Here is a 22,397-nt window from a genome sequence, read left to right as displayed (position 1 = left end):
ATGTGGTACCTCCCAGAAACCATTCCTTGGGAAGCACCGCATCGTTTCTCCATCCATTTCTCTCCCAGCCGCTGCTTACTACCTGCCGAGACATCTGGCTCCGAGCCCCACGTACCCCCACCTCTACCCCCCGTACCTCATCCGGGGGTACACGGACACGGCCGCCATGGAGAACCGACAGACCATCATCAACGACTACATCACGTCGCAGCAGATGCACCACAACGCCGCAGCCACGGCCATGGCGCAGCGGGCAGACATGCTGCGCGGCTTGTCGCCCCGTGAGCCCTCGCTCGCACTCAACTATGCAGCAGGTCCTCCCCATCCAGGAGGGTTTGGGGCTGTTCCCACGTTTTGGGAACCGGGGCCAAGTAACAGTGCCTCGCTGTCACCCTGACAGTCCTCTCTCTTCTTCCTCCAGGAATCATTGACCTGTCCCAAGTGCCACACCTGCCTGTCCTCGTGCCCCCCACCCCTGGCACCTCTGCCACCTCCATGGACCGCATCACCTACATTCCCGGCCCCCCCCAGACCTTCAGCAGCCGGCACAGCAGCTCCCCGCTCTCCCCAGGTAATGCTGCAGGTTTCTTTTCTCAGGGGAAACCGATTGGGCAGGACTCATTCATGGCTATGAGCTCAGCATGCTGGGAAACACTGGGGATCCCAAAACTTTCCTACCCAGTGATCAGGACTTCCTCACAACAGCTCCTCCCGTTCTGCTGTGGGGAGGTTCTTTGCTTTTCCTCCTTCTTTCCCAAAGTGGGAGCTAGCAAACAGCTTTGTGAGAGGTCAGACCCAGGAGATGTCACCAGGACTACTACTATGTGATTTTCCTGGGCTTTGTCACTCAGGTCACTCTAGTCTGTCCTGCTCCAGGTGACCTTGGATGGAGCCATCTCTTATCTGCTCTGCAGACTCAGCAATGTGAAGGACAGGCAGCATTCCCTGTGGAGAGTGACTTTGTTTGCAGCCCTTTCATTGCCTTTCTGTTGTGTTTCAGGAGGTCCCACGCACTTGACCAAACAGTCGGGATCGTCAGAGCGGGAACGAGATCGGGAGCGTGAGCGTGAGAGGGAGCGTGAAAAATCCATCCTCGTTTCCACCACAGTGGAGCACGCGCCTATCTGGAGACCTGGTAGGCTGGGGGGCAGAGCTGGCACCACGCCTTGGGGCCTTGCTGGGTGGAGGTGGAGTCAGAACTCCAGAATGAAGGGCTGAATCCTTGGCTGTCTGCCCCCAGGTACAGAGCAGTCCAGTAGCCGTTCCTCCTCGCACTCTCACAGCCACCAGCACTCTCCCGTCTCGCCCCGCACCCATGAGACCATCCAGCAGCGCCCCAGCGTGCTCCACAACACGAGCATGAAGATCATCTCCTCGGAGACCCCCACTCCTTCCGTCCTGCGGTACGTCCCCACACACCGTCCTGCCTCTGGCCTTGGGATGGATAGGTTGCTCATTATGAAGCGTTTCCTGGGCACCTTGGAGATGCAGAAGGGTTGTTTTGGCCTTGTCGCAGCAGGAGCACAGCTGGGACTCACAGGAAAGTTGCGATGGGGAGAGGGGAACAGAATGTCTCTGTGTTTGTCCCATGGGCTTTGTTCTCTCTGGTGAATCCATCCAGGCCACATCAGGTATCACACAGCCAGCTATTCTAGCAGGCACCTGGTTGGCAGAGGCTTCATCTGAGCTCCCTCACCTGCTCCAGTATGTGCCACCTCTGTGACCCACGGCAGGCGGTTGGAGCTCAGTGATCTTTAAGGTTCCAGCCTAAAATCATTCTGTGATTCTGTGCTCAAAGCCCACTGAGGATCACAGCCAGACAGTGCCAGTCTTTGGCCAAGCGCTCCCCTTTGCCCCGTGCTTTTCTCTGACCTTTTCTCCATCACCTTTTGCCTTGCAGAACCTCCTCCACCACTACCACGTCACCCATCCGCTCCGCAGCCTTCCCCTCAGCCTCCACGCTGCGCTCCTCCATCAGCGCGGCAGACGGCTACGCGGCCATGCTGGACCCGGCCGTCCTGCAGAAAGAGGCCTCAAGGGCACGGGAATCAAAGGCAGAGCGAGCCCAGACCGACAGCAACGTCTTCACCTCAAAGCTGCCCAGCGGGGCTAGCCTCGAACAGTCGCCTTCACCTATTAAAGCCATGGAGTCGAGGCCTTTACCTTCCTCCGGACCCGGTTCTTCTCATCACTATAGCAGAGGACAGGGGAAAAGCCAGCAGCAGCACCACCACCCTCTGGACCAGCAGCACGCAGCCTCGGGCCCTGAGCACAGTAGAGAAAAGAGTCAAAGTAAACCCTTTTCCATGCAGGAACAGGAGCTCCGAGCACTCGGTAAGACCGCCGCGACAGCGGCCAACTTCATAGATGTGATTATCATGCGCCAAATGTCTTGTGATAAGGGACAGCGAGAAAGAGGCTCGCTGAGTACCAGCTCCACTAGCGATGGTAAGCCACGGGAGGAGGGGGAAGAGAGCTGTGGCCTGGCACCAATTTTATTTCATTATTTCTTATTTTCAATTGTACATTTTGGTTATTGGCTTTGTCAGCTCCCGAAGTGTGTTCGTCCCTCTCCTCCCCGATTGTTACGTTATTGCAGTCATTATTTAGGGATCTTCTCTTCTCCCACACTTCCCAGCCAAGCTCTGTTTTGCAAATGTCATGCAGTTCCTGGTATTGCTTTTACAGACAACAGCAATTTGCTAATTCTGATTTCCCCACCATTAGAAATTCCCAGGCAGTCTGTAACAAACAGTTGTGGGCAATAAATTGAAGGAGCAAAGAGGCAAAGCAAGCATATGAGGATGATGTGGCCATTGGCCACTCAGCACACACGTCCTCACTCATGTCATGCCGTTGGGGTATCCACAGGCTGCAGCTCAGCGTGGCTCTGACCGGGTCCCCTTGCTACAGCTTTGGGCCTGAGAGGTGGGAGCTGCCAGCACACCCTTGCTCATAGAAGTCGTAAGGAGGGCCGTTCCAGTGAGGGTGGCTCACCACACGTCGCCTTTCCAGGACAGCCCAAGGCATCCTACTGGGGCTGGGGCAGTGTGTCAGTGGGGCAGGGTGCATCTGGGCACCGCTCAGCATTGCCAGCTCTGCCTGGAAGGGGCGGTTTCTAAGAATGGATTACAAGGAGGGTGAGGGTCTGTAGGGCAGAAGTTGTGAGTGTTGCCCAACCCTGGCTGAGCTGACAGGAAAACAAGAACCTTCTCCCGATCCTTAGCCCCACTCCATGGAATTCTGACCCATCTTGCCTCAGTTTCCTCACTCTTAAAAAGTAACGTTGATCCATTGCAAATCAGCACATTTTGAACCTTGAGTCTCTGCAAAGTATTTAAAAGGCAGACAGAGGACAAAAAGAACATCTGTGTATTTGAGGAGGGGGAAGAGCATGAGGCAAACCTGCAGGGGTTGAGCCTGGGTCCTGACTCTTTTGCTGTCACTGTGAGCTGCGTGTTCCCTCCATCTGCGGGATTCCCCAGATCTGCGGGAATGCGGTGCAGATCCCACTGAGCCCTAGGGTTCAGCCAGACCCCGTCCACTTCTTTCTTCCCTCTTTGCTGAATGCACAGCTGCCCACCAGCGACCACGCAGTGCTAGGGAACAGCTAAGTAACTCCCAATTTTAATGCCCCTCTCACCTTTATCCAGGCTTTCACGGCGGATACAGCCCTGACCGGATCGAAGCCGTGAGTCCTGTCAGCTCGCCCAGCCTATCCCATGAGAAAGGGGCCAAACTGCTGCAGGACATGGAGAAGGGGCACGGGGAGCACGACCCAAGACAGAAACAGCAAGGTGAGAGCAGGGGCCCGGTGCCGTGCTGAGATGGTGTTCAGCCATCGGGAAACGGGACACGAGTGTCAGCTTACTTCAGCTCTGCTCTTTTTGCCTTCTCCAGCCTCTCTGAAGGCCTCAGGCCCTGAAGCAGCCCACCTGCAGCACCTCCGGCAGCCTGACGGCCTGCAGCCCCAGTGCCAGCCCCTGCAGTCCAGCCAGAGCGTCAAGGGCATGAACCAGCGGGTGGTCACACTGGCCCAGCACATCAGTGTAATTAAACTGGTTTTCTTTCCTCTGGAGGGAGGAGGGAAGGGCCATGTTTAGAGCTTATATGAAATATATCTGGTGGGGAGGGCCCGGGAGTGATGCTAGAGACTTGGTGTAGAGCCAGAGAGAGCAAAGTGCATTGGATGCGTTCATCACAGGTCCTTGTGTCCCAACCTAGCTCATCGCAAGAGCTATTGCTGACAGGGCACAGAAGTTACATCCCTGCAAGGCCTTACCAGCCTAATTTCCTCCTGCTAGTCTTTAGCTGACTCCTGTAAAAAGTAAGAAATAAAACCCAACTCTTCTTCTGACCCAAGGATTTCTTCTTCTAGGAGGTCATCACCCAAGACTACACACGCCATCACCCCCAGCAGCTCAATTCCCACATCCAGACCCCGGTGTACTCCTTCCCTGGGGCTGCGTGCCCCGTACTGGACCTGCGCCGCACCCCCAGCGAGGCATACCTGCAGCAGCAAGAGCATGCAGTGGCTTCCAGGATCTCCCCACAGAACGAAGGAGGCAAAAGGTGAGCTCAGAGAGTTGAGTCACAGCAGACACAGACAGGTTCTGCCAAGCAGTAGCCATGGCCATGGTTGGTTGGGTTTTGAGTATCTCCCTTGATGGAGACTTCAGAACCTCCCTGGACATACTGTCCCAGTGTTTAAGCACCCTCACAGTCAAAAAAGTGTTTTGTGTTCAGATAGAGTTTCACTCATTTTGGTTTGTGCCCACTGCTTCTTTTGCTGTCTCAATCCTCAGTCTCTGGCACTGAGCAGTGACCTTTCAGACCAAAAATGGTTCCAAAAAAGCCCACAAAGAAACATACTTTCCACTGGTTCAGAGTAAATTTTACCTTCGTTGTTCCTAGTGATTCTTGTTGCTTCAGGCAGCACTGTTATTTCTTTTGTTATTTTTGCCAAATCATGCAGATAGCACTAGAAAGTATGATTGAGTTGGAAAAAGTGGGAAATGTGGGGATGGTGTCTGTCCTCCCACCCCAGCATCAGAGTTCAGTGAAATCCAGGTATGTCCAGGAAGCAGAAGGTCTCAAAATTTACAGTTCCTTGTCGGTAAATGCCATTATTTCCCTCAGCTCTGCATGGTCTTAGGGTTGGATTTGTAAAGTCAGGGGAGAGAGCCCAGCCCTGGCCAGCCAGAGATGAAAACAAAACAGAGAAAAAAAAACATAGGAAGAACAAAAATGTAAATTCCCAGAACCGCCTATGAGGAATTCCTTGTGGGCTCAACCCCGGCCACCTCCCAGGCTGCAGTTGGAGGGCTGCGTCCCCCCGGTCGTCCCACACGGGCCCACCATGGCCCTGCAGTGAAGTGGATGGAGATGGTGGGTGCTGCCCTCCTGTGCATTAGCAAATATAGTGGAGAATCACAAGCTGTGTCCCCAGAGCATTGATGTCCACCCTCCGGAGGAATTGCATCCCTGCAAACGCAGGAGTGGACAGATTCTGGGGCTGAGCTCCAGCTCTGCTCCCTCGTGGCATCCCCCCCTGGGACGTTGGGGGCATCACTGCCTGGCTTGCTGCCTGGAAATCTGGGCCACATCTCCGCTCAGCGCTGCTCAGCAAACGCCTGCAGTTCGGAAAAGCGCCCAAACTGCACTGCTCCGAGGGCTTGTGTTAAATGGTGCCAGGAGCCCACGAGGGTGGGGAGCTTGGCTTCATTCCTGCTGTACTGCGAGCTATTTCAGTCCTTCCCCATCACCCCACACGGACACTGAGCGTGTTGCAGTGCACCGATCGCATCTCCCCATCGCCGTCCTCAGGTCCCCGGAGCAGAGCAAAGCCTCAGCTGGCGGCGGGTCGGACAACTGTATCGAGCCCGTGTCTCCACCAGACGGCGTGGGAGAAGCGGAGCACGCCAAGAGCGCCACGTACCCGATCCTGTACCGTGAGGGCGAGCAGCTGGACCAGAGGTACTGCGCAGCCATCCCCACGCTCACCTCCACCCAGAGCACGACCCCATCCCTGGGCCCCATCCCTGCTGAGCTGGAAGCTCTGCTGTTGGCGGCTTTGATAATCATGCAGCGGGGCCAGCTGGCTCCCACAAGCCATCCGTGGAGCTGGCCTCTGCGCTGCGCCTCCTAGGACGTGGCCACGCTGCTGCGTGCTGCTCAGCACTGCAGCCTGGTTGTGTTCCCATCCCTTCTGCTGCTGCTTCCCAAGGGCCCTCTTCAGTCCCATCTGAGGCATCTTTCTGTTGAAACTGATTCCCTGAATGTTTGGCTGAGCAACAGATCTGCTCTTGGGGAACTGATTTTTAGGTCTGAAGGAGTTGAATTGGGCTCATTTATTGAAAGGTGGGAAGAATTAGGGCATAGATTTTTTCTTGCAGACGGAAGCAATGTCACATCCCGGGTCATCATGGAAGGATATAAGGAAAAAGGGATTTTCGGATATGAGGAGGAAGTTTTTTACAATAACGGCAGTGAGGCACTGCACCGAGTGCCCAGAGAGATGGTGGTGCTCCATCCCTGAGGTCTGTGAGCACTGATGGAGCTGTGAGTGTCCCTGTGCACTGCAGGAGTGGGACCAGACAACTTTCGGCAGTCCTTTCCAACGCTAATGGTTCTATGATGGGTTGGATATCCCAGATATCTCAGGAGCCCTGTACTGATGATGAGGAGTTGCGCTAAGAGAAAAGTGCAGCTCTAGATAGGATATCATGACCTGGACATTGCAGAGGTTTCTGATGGCTTTTTGCTTTGCAGGATGGGGTCCAAGTCCCCAGGAAACAACACTCAGCCTCCAGCTTTCTTCAGTAAGCTGACAGAGAGCAACTCTGCCATGGTGAAGTCCAAGAAACAGGAGATCATCAAGAAGCTCAGTACGACCAACAAAAATGAGACGGAGTACAGTAAGGACATGGGGATCTTTACTTTGGGGCACAAGGGGAAAAGCCTTGAGGACACATGAAGCGAAGGAGGTTTGGGGAAGAGTGCTGTTGTGTTGCAGGCTGCGAGCTCCCAGCCAGCTCTCTGCATCATGCCGTGGTTTCTTGGGAAGTGCAAGCACCAAATGCTTTTCATTGCATCTGGGGAAGCGATGGGAGCCTTCCCAGCTGCGTATCTCCATGCTGTGGGGCTGTCAGTCCCACCCTGTGGCAGCGCCAGATAACCTCAAAAGGAAGGAAATAATGAGCTGAGCATGGAGGAGACTTACAAGCAATTGATATTTTAATGAATGGCCAGCCAAACTGAATCCTTCCTCCTTGAGGTGCATCTCTCCCAAACGTTACTTTAATCCTTACGTCAATATTGGTGTAACTCTGTAAAACTAACCAGGCTGGCTTATATTAAAAATCCAGCCCATTCATTCATTAACCACTAATAGAGTAGATAGGATCATAATTTAATTTAGCCCTGCATTATACAGTCAGTACTAATTCAATTTGAATCCATCTTACAACAGCTGCATTGGATAAAAGCAACTGAGCTGTCTCGTCTCCTGGATGATGTTACCATGAGCCAACAGTATTGTTATGCCCCTTTGGGGACGTGCAGCTAAACCCCATGACCTTCCACACTTTTCCTTATCAAGGGAAAATATACAGAAATAGGAAACACCTTTTATTTGATGAGAATTTCTGTTATTCTAAGGAAAGCATTATCCAAGTCAAATAGCTCAGCTAAGAGGGAAAATATTGATGTAACGTTTCTTCTCCTCCTCCTCGCCCTCCCCACTGCCCAGACCTGCTCCTTGGGTATGGAGGACTGGAGCCTGTGGGAATCCCATAGGCGGGAGAGGGTTTAACTTCATAGAGCTCTCAATCCAAAGGGCTGGAGGGAGGGATTGCAGTGCTGGGTGTGAAGGCATCTCCCTGGGATCTGCTTCTCTGCCATTTCCCAAGATGTGACTGCTGGCCTTTAGGCAGAGCTGCCCCGGGGCTGGGGGCTGCTGTCAGCCTGGGCGCTGCTGTGGAACACGAGCTCTCCCAGCTCCATGGCTCCAGAACAGCACTGCTCTGTACTCAAGAGCTTCTTTGTTTCTCCCCAGATGTTGGGCAGCCTGGGACAGAGATTTTCAATATGCCAGCGATTACTGGAGCAGGTAACTCATACTGTGTCTCTATTGTGCCTCATTCCATACCAAGTTCACAGCTATCCAGAGCAGGAAGATAGGGTGGTTGGAGCATCTCCGTTCTTCCTTCTGCAATAATGCCAAGAGTGGCATTGCTGAGGCTGCAGCCTCACTGCCCTCCGTCGCTCCCTGCTGTTGCGTGCAGTGTGACTCCTCTGAGAGCTTCACAGAGGATGAGAAAGAGTCAGAGCTGTGCAGAGCTGAAGGGCAGTGCAGGAGCTAAACTGGAGGTCTGGAGCTTCCCGCAGGCTCAGCACCCTCCCCAGATCTGCACCTGTGGCTTTTGGCCCAGCTAGGAAAGGAAGAGAGGGAGCAAAGAGGGATTGAAAGCAGTCCTACAGGGTTGGGCAGTGGGGGCTTCGCAGACGTGGGGCAGGTCAACCTGAGGGAGGAAGATGGCATGAAACCTCTGCCACCAGCTTCTGGCATAGCTGCAGAGAGGTCTGTGTGGGGACAGAATGCCAACAGGAGAGTCCCAAAGGACTCTCTGCCAACCAAAGTTGGCAGCACTCGGCCCTCACTGTCTCACCTGCCCAAAGGCAGAGGTGGATGCACTCCCCCAGCAGCACCTCGAGGAGATAGGGCCCCTTGCTGCAGTGCTGTGGCATAGCCATGCTCTCCCAGAGCTGTGATGTACTGCTGGACAGGAGGCACATCCCATAGGTGCTGTGTACCTGCCCCCCTCCCCATGGAGATCCAGCCCTGCCAGCAGAGCAGCTTTCTCAAAGGAAATCCCCACTGAGAAGTATTAAATAATACTTAATGATTAACACCTCCTCCAGTGGAGGATGCCTCTGGGTTGTACTGTTTAATTATGAGGAGGAATGACCAAATTTCCCCTCCAAGGGAAGGAGCAGGGAGTGCCTTGCACACTTCTGTGCTGCTCTGCCTCAGCGCAGGTCCCGAGCCCAGGGCTGTGGGCACGGATTGTGCTGCAGGAGGGCAGTGCACTGTGGGACGTCTGTGGCAGGCAGAATTTATGGGGTGAAGCCCAATGTCCCAAGAGCATCGCCTGGTTCCAGCTGCTCATAAGCACAGGGAGCGGGGGGTCTGGAGGGGGCAATGGGGGCAGCCTGCTCCTTTCCAGGGATATGAACCCCCTGGGACAGGGCGAGCTGGGGGCTGTCAGGGGATTCTAATGCCGGCCTGCTGTTCTTGTGTCTGTATTTTGCCCTTGCTTGTTCCCTGTAACCACCGCGTTGGGAATGACGGTCGCGTGGCTGAGCCTAGTGCCCTCTGGTCCCTGCGCTGCACTATAACTGCATGGCTTCTGACACTCACTGCCACTCGGACATACACCTTGCCTCTGCAGCCTGTCCCTCAGCTGCGGCCAAGCCCAGGGGGACCCCATGGGGGGGTTGGGGCGAGGAGGGACTGAAGGACCCACCCTGCCCTGCAGGCTGCGTGCCCCTCTCCCACCTCCTATGCTGATGCCAAATCTGGGCAGTTCTTTCCAATCCAGTTTTTACGTTTTTTTTTCTAAGTGCCCCCTCTTCCTCCCCTGTCTCTCCCTCCTTGGGAAGCCCCAGCCTCCAGTTTCTCCACACAAACATATTGCATCCGTACGTGCATCTGTGCGGACTCCCCACAGCCAGGCACTGAGCCAGGTGGGAGCGCAGCCCCCTCCTGCTGCACCCCAGGGCTCAGCATAGACCCTTCCCCACTTCCTCTGAGCCCTCGGCCCCATCTCAGCCCCTTCCCCTGCCAGGCCCTGGGGCGGGATGGAGTGGGGAGGAGGAAGAGGAGGAGGAGGAGGAGGAGGGGGGCCAACATGCGTTGCAGAGCTTTACAGAACAAGATGACAACATTTGTTGCTTTGCGAGAATGTGCTGACTGTTTGTTTCTTCCCTCCTCCCTTGTCTCCTTTCTCCCCTTTCCCCGTCCCCCCATCTTTCTTCTCATTTGGCTCCCCCCCACCTCCCGTCCCCTCTTTCCTCCCCTTCCCGTATCTCCCAGGGCTAATCAGTTGTAGGAGCCAGTCGGTCCAAGAGAATTCCAGTACCAACATGGGGTTGGAGGCAATAATTAGGAAAGCCCTAATGGGTAAATATGACGAGCAGTGGGAAGAGCGCTCACCTCTCAGTGCCAATGCTTTTAACTCTCTGAATGCCAGTGCAAGCCTGCCCGCTGCTATGCCCATAACTCCTGCTGATGGACGAAACGAGGACGTGCGCTCCTTGCCAGGTCTGCAGCCCTCTCCACCTTCACTCTCTCTGTATTATTAATTCTCAGCATTTCTGTTTCCCCTTTTGTGGGTGGATTTGTTTTTCCCCCCATTTTTGTTCATTTTGGTTTTCTTTTCTCCCCACCCCAGCTTCAAGCTTTGTGAATCCGCTGATTAATCCCAGTCTTGTTTGATGTTCATTTAATAGTCTCAGAAGGTGCTGATGCTTTCTCTAAACCACTGACCGTGCTCCTTTCCCCATTCCCCACTGTGTTTTTTTAATACCTCCTTTTTTCTTTTTTTTTTTTGTTTTAATCACGTAAAGGAGGTTTATGGGATGGGGAAGCCAACACCCAAAAGACTAAAGCAATAAACCTGTATTTAGAGCCACCCCAAACTGTTCATAAAACCCCATCCCATGCCCACACAGCAGGAGGGAGTGTTCAGATCCAGCACTGCCTTCCCAGAGCTGGGCTCCAGAGCTGCTCCAAGCCATGAGCAGGTGCAGGGGACACAGGGGAGTGCCATGATTCTCTCCCCAGGCTCAGGGTGTCAGTGCTGAGATGGGCAGTGCCTGGAGGAAGAGAGAGGACTCACATACAGAGACAGGAGGGATAGATGGGGATGCCATCTGAGAACAGGACTGGGGCACACTGAGTTTTTAGTGCCTCGGGGGGGTTTGCTCAGTGTCGTTTCTGCACACCCTCAGCTTGGGAAGGGAGCCCCAGTTTGTTTGAGGTGTGCATTTGTGCCCCACACAGAGGGCTTGATGGGTGCTGGGGCAGTCTCCAGCCCAGCGATGTGTGGGGGCATGTGGTGCTGAGCCCTGCCCAGCTGGCAGCCAGCGCTCCACAGCTTGCTGCAGGCATGCTCTCTGGCTGCTGCATGAGCCCAGCAGCTTCTGCCACCCATGCTTCCCTGTGCCCGCTGAGGTCTGCCTAGGGCAGGTGGGGTGGGACAAGAGCCCATCCGTCCCCTTTTGGGAGCTCTGTCCTGCTTAGCTGGGCTAATGTTCCCAGCACAGAATGTTCTGTCTCCTAAACCTTAAAAATCTGGCTGAAACATGGCCAGAGATTGTGCTGTAAGGATGGATTAACAACCACAGAAATGAGGGACTACAGCCCTGTATAGCTATGGGGTCCCTGGCGCTCCCATCGCCCCGTGCAGGGCGAGCTTGCCTCCTGCCACCAGCACCTTGCAGGCTTCAAACAGCACGCGGGGCTGGGGAAGCGCAGAGGGGTGCACGCACTCTGTGCCCAGTTTTCCCCCAAAGTCAGTCACGGCTCCATCCTAGCAGGGCCGGCTGATGAGCAGGCAATTCTCTTTGCAGCAGGAGGGGGGAAGCCAAAGATCGCCGCCAGACCCAACAGCCGCAAGGCCAAGTCGCCGGCGCCCGGCCTGTCCTCTGGTGAGCGGCCGCCATCCGTCTCCTCGGTGCACTCAGAGGGGGACTGCAACCGGAGGACGCCCCTCACCAACCGTGTCTGGGAGGACCGGCCGTCATCTGCAGGTATAGCATGGGGAGGGGGACATGTCCCTGAGGTCTCCCACTGGTCCCACAGCACTGACCCTCTGCTCTCTGCTCCACACAGGCTCGACGCCGTTCCCCTACAACCCGCTCACCATGCGGCTCCCCAGCGGGGTGGTGACAGCGGCCCCGGCTGTGCCACTGCCACAAGGAACGCCTGGCGGGCAGCACCATGCCTGGGACGAGGAGCCCAAGCCCCTGCTCTGCTCCCAGTACGAGACCCTTTCGGACAGTGAATGAGGCGAGCCAGGGGCAGGGAGACGGCGACCAAAACGAAGGCGCGGGGAGCGAGGTGCCCGGGGCCTGGCCCCGCTGGCTCTCATGAGCAAAGATGCAGGAGCAGAGCTTTTTTTTCGGTTTTTAATTTTTCTTTCTTTTCCTTCCTCTCCCAACCGGCCAGTTTGGTGGGGATTGTGGGGATTATTTTTCTTTGTTTTTTTGTTTTTTTGTTTTTCCTGTTTTTTTTTTTTGTTGTTGTTGTTGTCGTTGTTCTTGTTGTTCTCAACATCTGGAAACGTCTGCATCTTCTTCAGTCTAAGAAAGAAAAAAGAAGCCTTAACGAGACAAAACCCAAGGATCCCATCTTTGTCCTTGCCAGCATTGCTGGGCAGTGACCCTGCACACCATGTCCCAGGGCTGCGCGCACACAGACGCTCTGCTCCATGGCGCCGGGCTCCGTGGGGCCGTGCCACGGAAACACAAAACCTTGAAACGGTTTAACAACAACAAAAACAAAAGATTTAAAACGCTTCATAGGATTGAACCCGATTTGGTTTCCCTCGGCAGGGTGGGAGCTGCCATCCCCGCCGCGCAGGACGCGTCAGCTCGATGCGCTTTGCACGCAGCTGGGGGAGCAGGGAGGGCGTGAAGAGCCATTTCTGAGAATATTGCTTGTCCCTTCGGTGGCAGAGGGCCTGGGCTCCATCGGTGTGGGAGGAGATTCCCCGTGCTGCCCGCAGACGGGCTCGGTTGCTTTAAGTGCATTGTTTTCTGAATGGTGAGAAAAGGCAATTGTAAATTGTATTGGTCTACAGGGTATATTTTTGATACCTTCGGTGAATTATGTCGATATTTTACGCAAGGAAGGACTTAAACAAAACACAGTATTACATGCTGTAAAAGAGGTTCTGTTCTTACACGCAGGCTTTGATGTGTTTGTCCATTGTATGGAAATGTTTAAAAAAAAAAAAAAAAAAAAAAAGAGATGGTAACAGTGATCCATCAAAGTCATCTGTAAGTCAGGAGAATGTATAAACTTAGTTTAAAAAATAATCTTGCCATGGTTGCAGGGCCCCCATGACGTACACCGCTGCTGACTGAGCAGAAAGCCTTTGCTGGTTGCAGGCATTGGTTCTCCAGAGCCCTCCGGAGCTGCCGGGTGTGGGGCAGCGCGGCAGGGAGCCAGCGGGGCAGGGAGCTCACAGGAGAATTTAAAAAGAAAAAAGAAAAAAAACAAGAAAAAGAAAAGGAAAAAAAAAAAAAGTTTTTATTGTATTTTTGTGATACACATGAATGCTCTACTTTACATTATTTTTTTCATTCCATGATGTTGGATCATATCTGCAGTTACATGGTTAAAGAACAAAAATATTAGATTTTTTTTTTTTTTCATTCACTTCTGCTTTTCTCGCTCCGGGGGAAAAAAAAAAAATGGCAAAAAAAAAAAAAAAAAAAAAAAAGTATTAAATGCTTTGCATTCTATACGCTAGAGGAAACAAGAGCACGGCACAGACTTCCCGCAGCCCGCAGCAGCTCTGACCTGCCAGGCAGTGAGCATCGCCCGGTCACCTCTCCATGGTTCTTTCTTTTCCCCCTGCAATGATTCTGATTTCAAATCAAGAGAACGATGGTGTTTGTTGTTTGTTTGGGGTATGGGTTTTTTGGTTTGGTTTTTTTTTTGTTTGTTTTTTTGGATTTTTTTGTTTTTTACAATGTACAGGTTTTTAACGTTCATCGATGTTTGTGTCTTTTTTTTTGTGTTTTGTTTTTTTTTTTTTTTTTTTTTTTTTTTTTTTAAAGACAAACAAGACAATGCACAACGACGTGGAAGCGTTTCCATTCCCAGGTTATTGCTGCTGGTATCTCCCCGGCTCTGAGACGCAGAGCTGACAGAGCTGATGTCTGGGCATAACGCTATTCAAAGTGTCACAGATTTTTCTGGGAAAAGTCCAGGTTCGACCCATCTTCCAAACCGCCTCTTCAACCTTTTCAGAGAGAAAAAGAAAAAAAAAAACAAAAAAAAACACAACAAAGAATAAAGTTACCACTTGGCACAGTAGTGCTGCTTTGGTGTCTTGAAGAGAGGCCGAGAGAGGCGCAGGTCGCTGCAGGTTTCGTGGAGCTGCTGGATGGGGGGCAGCCCTGGCAGCGCTGGCCATGCCGGTGTTGGCACTGAGGGACGCAGCCTGGGGCCGAGGCGCTCCTCACCACAGCATTTGTGAGGGCGGCAGCGGGCAGCCTTTGGGTTGCTGTCATGGCGCTGCCACCCGGCCAGGGCATCCTGTCACATCTCCTCCTGCCTTTTCCCCCAAGCTCTGGCTGTAGCCAACCCCGCTGCCGCCAGGGCTTGGCTGTGGGACATCCCGTGCCGCCCGGCCTGAGGCACGCTGCCTGAGCCCTGTCACGTTACCCCGCCTCCCCTGAGGAGGCCTCACAGCCTGGTTGTTTTCTTCTCGTTATCCCTTCGTGTGCCCAAAGCAAAGGCGCTGTCAGGGCTCCCTGAGCCCACAGTGAGGGGCTGCGGTGCTGTGGAAAGCTGTGAGGTTTTGGTGAGGTGACGTCCGCCATTTTGGGGCCGTTGGTTCACTGGGCTGGGAGTGTCCCTGGCTGCAGGCAGGGGACAGGAGGAGCTGCCTTTGGCAGTGCGTGTGGGGTTGGCTTCACCCGGGGAAGCTCTCCTCCCTGCCTGCTGCTCTCTGTCCTGTTCTGTCCCTGCTGTCCCTCCGCAGGCCCAATCCAGCAGCACAGGGGGACAAACAAGGAGGCGGCAGCTCTGAGCCGCTTTTGGTAGAGCAGAAAGCACCCTCCAGGTGTAAGTTGATTAACTTGGGTAAAATCCATGAGTTTACCACACGCTGGGAAGGAGGTGCATGGCCATGCAGAGGGACGGGCCGTGAGGCTGTGTTTTTGGGAAGCTGGGAGCTGCTGCTCCTCCAGGCTGTGAGCACAGCTGCCCTTCCTTGCCCTGCTGGTCGCAGGCTCTGCTGTCACCCTCTTTTCCCCCAAATCACCCACCTGCTGTGGCTGCAGCCCCCAGCACCCCATATAGCCCCAAATCCCATGGCAGGTCCTTGCCGATGCGTCCTCGTGCTGCCAACCACCGTGCATCCCCATCCAGCAGTCAAGGAGGAGGAAGGCGTGTTAAACCATCAAAAAAAACCCCAAACAACCCAAGTTTAAAGGTAACATTAACCCACTTTGTAATTTGTACAAACAAATTATTGGGCAATTTATTATTTGAACTGTACCGGGGGGAGGGGGAGGGAAGAGGGGAAGGATATCTATTTTTTGTGCGACCAAACTGTGCATAGCTGTTTTGAAGTGAGCTGTATGATAGACAGGGCTGTACATAGAAACCATGAGGTGTAAATATTTACCCAGCTTACTCTGAAGGGGAGATGTTCTGCTGCTGAAGGTGAAGGGCTTGTTCACTGTTACTTTGCTCAGCACGCCCACCAGCAAGCGGTGTGGGCAGCAGTGGCTGAACACTGCCTGACTGTTGAAATAATAAAAAAGCAAACAAACAAACCAAAAAAAAAAAAAAAAAAAAAAAAAAAAAAGCTTATTTGCCAGCAAAATACAACTCTCCTGCTTCTTTTGCATGCATAACGCCAGGGAGAGCAAGTTGGTGGCACAGTGGGGGTGGCAGTGGGGGTGGGGGGGAGCCTGCAGCGATGGGGTGCATCTGTAGGTGCCAACAGAAAAATGGGCTGAAAAAAGGAGGGAAAAAGATACTGGTGACTGTGCAGCATCCCCAGCCCCAACCAAGGCCTGGTAGCAGTCCCGTCTGCCCCCTTGGGACACATGTGCCTCTCTCTCCCTGTCAGTCAGCCTGAAATATCTTGCTCAGCTCTAAGAAGGGGTTCTCCTCTCGCTCTACTTTCATTTTATTTTAATAAGCTACTGTCTGCAGCTCCCCAAAAACACAGAGGCCTCTTCCCCGCTCCTTGTACCCCCCAGACTGTTTCTGTTAGTTTTTTGCAGGGGAAATGGAAAACCAGCCCAAAACAGCCCCCTGGAGCTTTGGGAGTGGGGAGGGGGCCAGGATGACTCTGGAACCACTGAAATAAATGCCACAAAATGGACACCTTGGCTTTGATGGTCTTTGAATAGCAGCCAAGGAAAATATTGTCCCAAATTAAATGAAAGAAAATAGACGTTCTGGTGATGGACAAATCCTCACAAGCCCCGTAAGGAATTATTGGAGAAGCTAATTAGCTGCTACCTAATTAACAACTGCAACAGAAGCACTGGTAGCTGCTTGCTGGTCTGTATTGCTTTACCCCTGATACCAACCCCATGGGTTTTGGCTGACTTCGACTGGGGTGCAGCCATCAGCAACCCTTTCCATGTCTATCGCTATGGGTTTGTTTTGTGGCAAGAGTAGTTTGCGTTTATATCTCAGAAATGGCTCAAGGAGCAAAGAGCCCCTGGGCTGTACTGCAAAGGGGCCTGGAGGAGGTTTTATTTCGTAGCAAATGGGCTGTGATGGCAGGGCAGAATGGTATGTCCATGTGTGATTATATGGAATTTTTCTCATTGGAGGAATATTACTTGGTTGTGCACCTGGGGCCTTCAGCTGCCTTTTCTGGGGGCCCACAAATTGTTTTATAAAAAGTAACGATACTCCAATTTTCCTCCTGAAAGGAGCAACAAACACCCCTGCTTACAGGCATAAGGCACAGCATTTTGGGTGCTCGAAGTCTGTAGTGAAAATGCTGAGTCACCGCCTGAAGCAGTGATGGAGCACCTGGTGGGAAGGCAGGGCCAACCCAAGGGAGCTCAGGTGGAGGCAATGTGCCTGATTGTCCAGGAGGGGTGGAGCCAGGATCCAGCCCTTCCCAGACCTCATTTAAGTGTTGGCAGTGGAGGAAGAAGGATCTTGTTGGAGATTCCTGCATACTTGAGGCATTCTGAAGGTAAGTAGATTTTTTTTTTTTCCTTTGTTTCTATGCCCACAGCTGTTACATTTGAGCAAGTTGTCATTTGCTGCAGCCTGGGGCCTTTGCTATTCTGCTGCTATCGCTGTACTTTCTATTGAGTTACAAACCCAAAGGGACTGTTAGGCTTCTCCAGGCTGTGGAGGGTGCTCTAAGGCTGTGCATAGCCCTCGTTGCTTTATATGTGTGCCTGGGGCTGTGTGGTGTGAAGGCTCCTGGCCCTGTGGTGGGGAAGGGCACTTGGGCATCCAAAATTCTAGGCCATACCTTGAGCCATTTCCTCCAGCCCCATGCACGTCCTTCAGCCAACCAAGCAATGTCTGTGGTAGAGATCTGCTGGCTTCTTGGGCTTTTGGACCCCTGACACCAGTGATGGTGTTTTATTGAGGTTGGGAGAAAGGTTTGCTGCTCTGAAGACGCTTGGAGTAAGTCAATAAACAGCACCAATTGAAGTAGCAATGCTTAGCTTCTTGCATCAGGATTTTGGCAGTGATGAGGTCTGACAACCATTGCTTTCATTGATAACTCACACTGATGTCGACAAAACAGAAGGTGAGAAATTTCCAAGGCCAAAAGCTTATGATTTAATGATGGAAAACGTTAGACCTACTTAAAAAGCTCTCACATACAGAGAGGAAAATGAAATGGGATGAAAGCAGATGGCTTTGAAAACCAGCAATAAAAGTCAGAAATCCAGACTTGGATTTTGCTTTGGTGGCAGATAGGGATTGTGGAGGGGGGAGAGAAGATAGAAGGATAGTCCCTGGTGGCTTTGCCCTGGACAGGGCTGTGAGGCACAGCAGTGTTGTGACTTTCTCCTGATGATGAATCTATGTTGAGTTACAATTGAGGGGTTGGTGTCCCTCCCACCCAGTGCTCCCCTTTGTCAGCAATGCTGCGATGTCCTTGGCTGTAAGTGCACAACCTGTGGAGTTGCAGGGTGCTGGACTGGGAGTGAGCTTCATCTGGAGAATGCCCTGCTTTTTTGTCAGCACCATGCTGAGCTTGGCAGGGTGCTTTCACTTAGAGGAAGTAGAAGCTATCAGTGAAGATCAATCTTTGGCCAGATATTTCTGCTGATGCTTTCCAACTTCTTGTATTTATTAGTCATTTGCCATCTCTCTGAGGACTGTACACATGCTCAGTTCAGAGCAAACCCTCCTGTGGTATTTACTAAGGAGATGCTGGGGGATAGGAAGCATTGACTGCACTCGCTGCAGCTGTGCTAATGATAACTTATTTCCAGCTGTCATGTGCTGCTCTGTGGAAGCAGTGGATAGATGCATGAGACTTGGCCCAGCTTTGTCCGACATCCAGCCAGTGTTTGCTGCTACTTTGTCCTGAGCTGCACAGAAGGCAGAGTGTCTGCCAGAGGTCAGAGCAAGGAGGCTGGCCGGTGCCTGGAGCTGGGCACCAGCTGGACCCAATCAGGTCTTTTCCCTGTGGGGTGTTAATCCTGGGCCTTGGGTGAAGGCCATCTCCAGCTTTTGTGGTTTTGGAACAGAAAAGAGCTCCATTCTGTTCAACAAACCCTCATGCCTTGTCTCCGTACCCAGATAACAAGGCACAGCCATTTGAAGTGGTGCTGGCTCCTTCGATGAGAAACACATCCAACTTCCCTGCACTTACCCCATTTTTAACCTACCAGGATTCAGTTAGTCCCTTCAGGCTGTCAGAGCATCCTGCTGCCTGTCAGACTGGAGCTGCCTCCTGCACCCACTGGGGAAGGAGAAACCAAGCAGCAGAGGTTCCTCCTTTGTGGAGGTGAACAGTCTTTTTATTAGGTCCAGATGTTCCTTTTTGCCCCGGGCCGTGCTGGGAAGTAAAGCAACATGTTAATGTTGGCTGGGAGAGCCTTGCTGGAAACACGCTTGAAGGAAGTGGGGTTTCTCCTGCACCCCCACTTTCAGAGTGCCGTTGTGAGATAGAGCCAGCACAGGAGGCACAGGCACCAGAAATGGGGTTGATGTGAGCAGCCCCGTTCCTTTCGGTGACCAAAGATCTTCCAACAGCAAGTGTGGTTTTTGCCACCCACTCCCCAGAGCCATCTGGTACCCTCTGCAAGCAGCATTGCAGTACAGCACCGGTGGAGCAGACTCAGCTGGGCTCACACAGGATGCAGTGCCAAGCCTGGGGGCTTCTGAAACACATGGCTTGTTAACAGCATGCTCCAGCCATGGCTGGGGCTTATGCCGAGGGCTGGTGCTGCCAGATGCTTATAAGGGCTGGGGGACTTGCAAAAGGCCAGGGCAGCAAAGTTCAATGCAAGAGCAGTTCTGTGCTAAACCAAGGGCCTTGAGCCTGGAGTGCTGCCCTGCTGCTGTAGCCTCTGGTTCTGTCTATACTGATAAATCTATGTGGCAAAGGGTGCTCTAAGATACTGCTATCATCCCATAATCATGGAATGATTTGTGTTGGAAGGGACCTCAAAAATCATAGTGCCCCACTGGAAGCTGGACCTGAAGCTAATCCCCACCTTGTGGCCCCACACGTTGCAGTCAGGAGCTCCATAGCACAGCGTGGCTGGGCACTGGGACGTCCCTGTGATGCCCCACAGGAGGCAGCTGAGCTGTGCTCACTGAGCAGCCATAGCCAATGGCCTGGAAGTGCAGGTGCTAAAAAAAAATCCCTGTCAGAAGTGAGTGGAAGGGGAAGAATACAAAGGCATTTATTTCCTGAGGCATTTGTCAGTAAGACAAATGTGTTTTCTGAAATGTGCTGCCTTTTCCTAGCTGGCCTCCCACACAAGCTCCAAACAGGCTCGCACAGCATGAAGCGGGCTGGTGGCATTTGTCCTTAGTGACCCAATGCTCGTGGCCTCGGATGAAGAATTGTTTGGATCACTGTTTATTATCAGTAAGCAGAGCGTATTGGAAGGAAGTGACAGATTTCAGCACTACATCTAGAACTGGTTTATTGCTGGTGTGCACCTCTTGCCCTTATTATTTATGTTGAAAATGATAAATGAGGGATTGATGATTCTAGGTGGTTTATGAATAATCAGGTCATTTTGCTGGAGCGCCCCAGGGGAGGGTAATGTTTCTACAATCCTCCATCAAAGGGAATGCAGCTTGCACTCACATGTGTGCATGCATGCTTGTGCTGTGTTGCGTTGCACTCAGTCTCCTTCATGTTTCAAGGAGCTGCAAATAGCCACTGAGCTTAGGGTCTGATGTGAGAGAGGAGCCCCTGGGAGACTGTTTGAATGTTTTTGTATATAGAAATGTCTGATCACTGGGCTGAGAATGGGCTCGGGAAGGGAATCTGGAGGTGGTTAACTGAGAGGAGAGTATTTTTACACCAGAAATATGCTGTCCGCCTGTTTGCGGAGTGGGAAGGATGCAGTGAGCACCAAAAGCTTGGCAGGATGAGAGCGTTCATCCTTGTGGATGTGAACTCTCCATCTGTCTGAGGGTGGAACTGTTTGGATCCAGCATCATTATTAGAAGCAGAAAATAGAGTTCATAAAACTCCTTTCTTATGCCCCAAAAAGTAATTCAAGGAAACCTACTTGAGAACAAACTATTCCTGCATTGATTTCCCCCTGTGGCTGAGGGCACTGGCAAGGGAAGGAGATGTGGTGCTTGGTGGGGGCTGTGCAGAGCTGGGGTGGGTCATTGCTCCTCTCCTGTGTAATGACTGCAGGGCAGTTAGGAACAGGAGCACAGCTGGATGCCTGCTCTTATCAGCCGGAGCTTCCCCTGGAGTGCGGCCCTGCAGGTCTGCATCACAGGACACGAGGAGGTCACAGAGCTGTGGCTGGAGTATCTCGGGGCCAGGCTGCGACATTGCCATCTGCTGAGCAGGAGGAGCTGAGATGGTCATGCACACAGCGCTGGGGAGCTGGTGGACTGGCAGTGGGGAGGAGCTTCTATTACTCCAGGATCAGGTTTTTGGCTTTCTGGCAAATCGCTCTATTGTTTGCTGACCGTACGTAGCTGTGGAATTGAATTTGATACAGGCATCTGTTTTGCTCTGCTTTGTTGAGCAGAATTGGGATTCCCAACGTGGGGGTTTTGCTGTTCTTATTTAATTTGTATTTGCCCATTATCAGTAACTTCTTTTTAGGTGAGGCTTTTGGCATTTCACATGCATCATTCGTGCTGTCTGTAAAACCATCCTAAACCTTTCCTTGTGTTCATAAAGGTGTCTAGTCCAAATTCAAAGTCCATCCATTACAACTTCAGCAGCTTGTAATCCCTCAGAGATGTGTGCAATTGCACTCTGAAATATCCCAGGAGCAAAACTAATACCAAGCTTCATCTGCTTAAATTTACAGCCTCCAAATGGCACAGTAAAAGCCGCTAGCTTAGGAGTTAGCTCATCTGAGTGTGCTTGCCAAAACACATATCCTGCATCTAATGCTGCTTTTGCTTCTGAGATTTAGCTGCCACCTCAGGAATCTTCATTGGACAGCATTCGCGTTTTACGGTTTCATTTAAATAACAGGAGTGGATGCACATGTCCTCCATCCAGCACTTGGGTTTCGACCATCAGACTCACCCAGGCCATTCATCCCCTGCCTTCCCCGTGTTGTTGACATTCCTAAAGAGCTTGAGCTTGTGTCTCCCATCCTTCACTTAGGAGTAGTTGAGCCATAATTTGTATCAAAAAACTTAGGATGAGGACAAGAGCACTTCCCGTGCACCTGAAGCAAGCCTCTTGCATAACATGGCTTTCCTTCTCCTTTCCATTCCTCGGTGTTTAACAGCTGTTCTCATCCAAGCCTATTGACTTCATCCCTATAAATCCAATATGCTTTTTCCATAAGGATTAGTGTCAGATTCTCCCTGCAGACATCTTAGGTCTTGGAATACAGCTGAGAGCTCTACTAATAGCTGGCTGGTGAGCCTGAGGCATTTACAGCAATGGCTTTAAAATGAATGTACTTCATGGCTAGGCAGGGTTTTAGCCTTGATGCAACCCATCTGCCTCCATGATTTGGAAAGCCAGGAAGTAGCAGGGGTCCTGACAGCCTGCTAGGATGTGGATACCTGGACGTTAAATCAGCATTATGTTGGTTCTGCCTGCCCTTTAAGGCATGGAAAAGCAGGGGGAGGAATTATCTAGCCTGAACACCAGCGTTTCAAAGCTGGGTAGAAAAAAGATTGGGAGGCAGAAATTTAGAGTGAGGAAATGTTAAAATCACTCAAATCCAGAATGGCAAAAGTGCCTCTGCACAAAGCAGGAGTTCAGTGCCCTCTGCTTGAGTACTTAAATTTCACTGAGCCCACCTGACAACTGATTCTTACTAATCAGGGCACTGCCCTAAGCTGGCAGCTGGGCCAAATCCCACTGGCAATGGGGGGGGGGGACACCAGAACATTCCCTGTGGATGGGAAAGGAACGTGAGGCACAGGCACTTACCCATTGGTAAGTAAAGGGAAAGAAACTCAGACACAAGCC

The 22,397-nt window shown here is 52.2% G+C and overlaps 1 protein-coding gene across 16 annotated transcripts in view; it reads left to right on the top strand.

Moving 5' to 3' along the window:
• Positions 1-13,783, top strand: part of NCOR2 (nuclear receptor corepressor 2) — a 163,922-nt gene extending 150,139 nt beyond the window's left edge. For 6 of the 16 annotated variants that reach the window (XM_042865994.1, XM_042865999.1, XM_042865998.1 and 3 more), the window contains exons 34-47: positions 69-314; positions 422-571; positions 1,001-1,135; positions 1,241-1,403; positions 1,901-2,334; positions 3,654-3,797; positions 3,877-4,049; positions 4,379-4,572; positions 5,827-5,976; positions 6,772-6,917; positions 8,057-8,110; positions 10,097-10,324; positions 11,635-11,814; positions 11,897-13,783. In XM_042865994.1, the coding sequence (XP_042721928.1) occupies positions 69-314; positions 422-571; positions 1,001-1,135; positions 1,241-1,403; positions 1,901-2,334; positions 3,654-3,797; positions 3,877-4,049; positions 4,379-4,572; positions 5,827-5,976; positions 6,772-6,917; positions 8,057-8,110; positions 10,097-10,324; positions 11,635-11,814; positions 11,897-12,072 (2,573 nt within the window). In that variant the 3' untranslated portion in view covers positions 12,073-13,783. The remainder of the gene's footprint in view (positions 1-68; positions 315-421; positions 572-1,000; positions 1,136-1,240; positions 1,404-1,900; positions 2,335-3,653; positions 3,798-3,876; positions 4,050-4,378; positions 4,573-5,826; positions 5,977-6,771; positions 6,918-8,056; positions 8,111-10,096; positions 10,325-11,634; positions 11,815-11,896) is intronic. The other 10 variants (XM_042866009.1, XM_042866006.1, XM_042866004.1 and 7 more) reach the window with 6 other exon arrangements.
• The last annotated feature ends 8,614 nt before the right edge of the window (positions 13,784-22,397 follow it).

Source organism: Lagopus leucura, unplaced genomic scaffold (genome assembly GCF_019238085.1).
Source record: "Lagopus leucura isolate 7727_CA_CO unplaced genomic scaffold, USGS_WTPT01 Super-Scaffold_806, whole genome shotgun sequence".
Taxonomy (NCBI): domain Eukaryota; kingdom Metazoa; phylum Chordata; class Aves; order Galliformes; family Phasianidae; genus Lagopus; species Lagopus leucura.
This window is presented reverse-complemented; position numbering and strand designations above follow the sequence as displayed.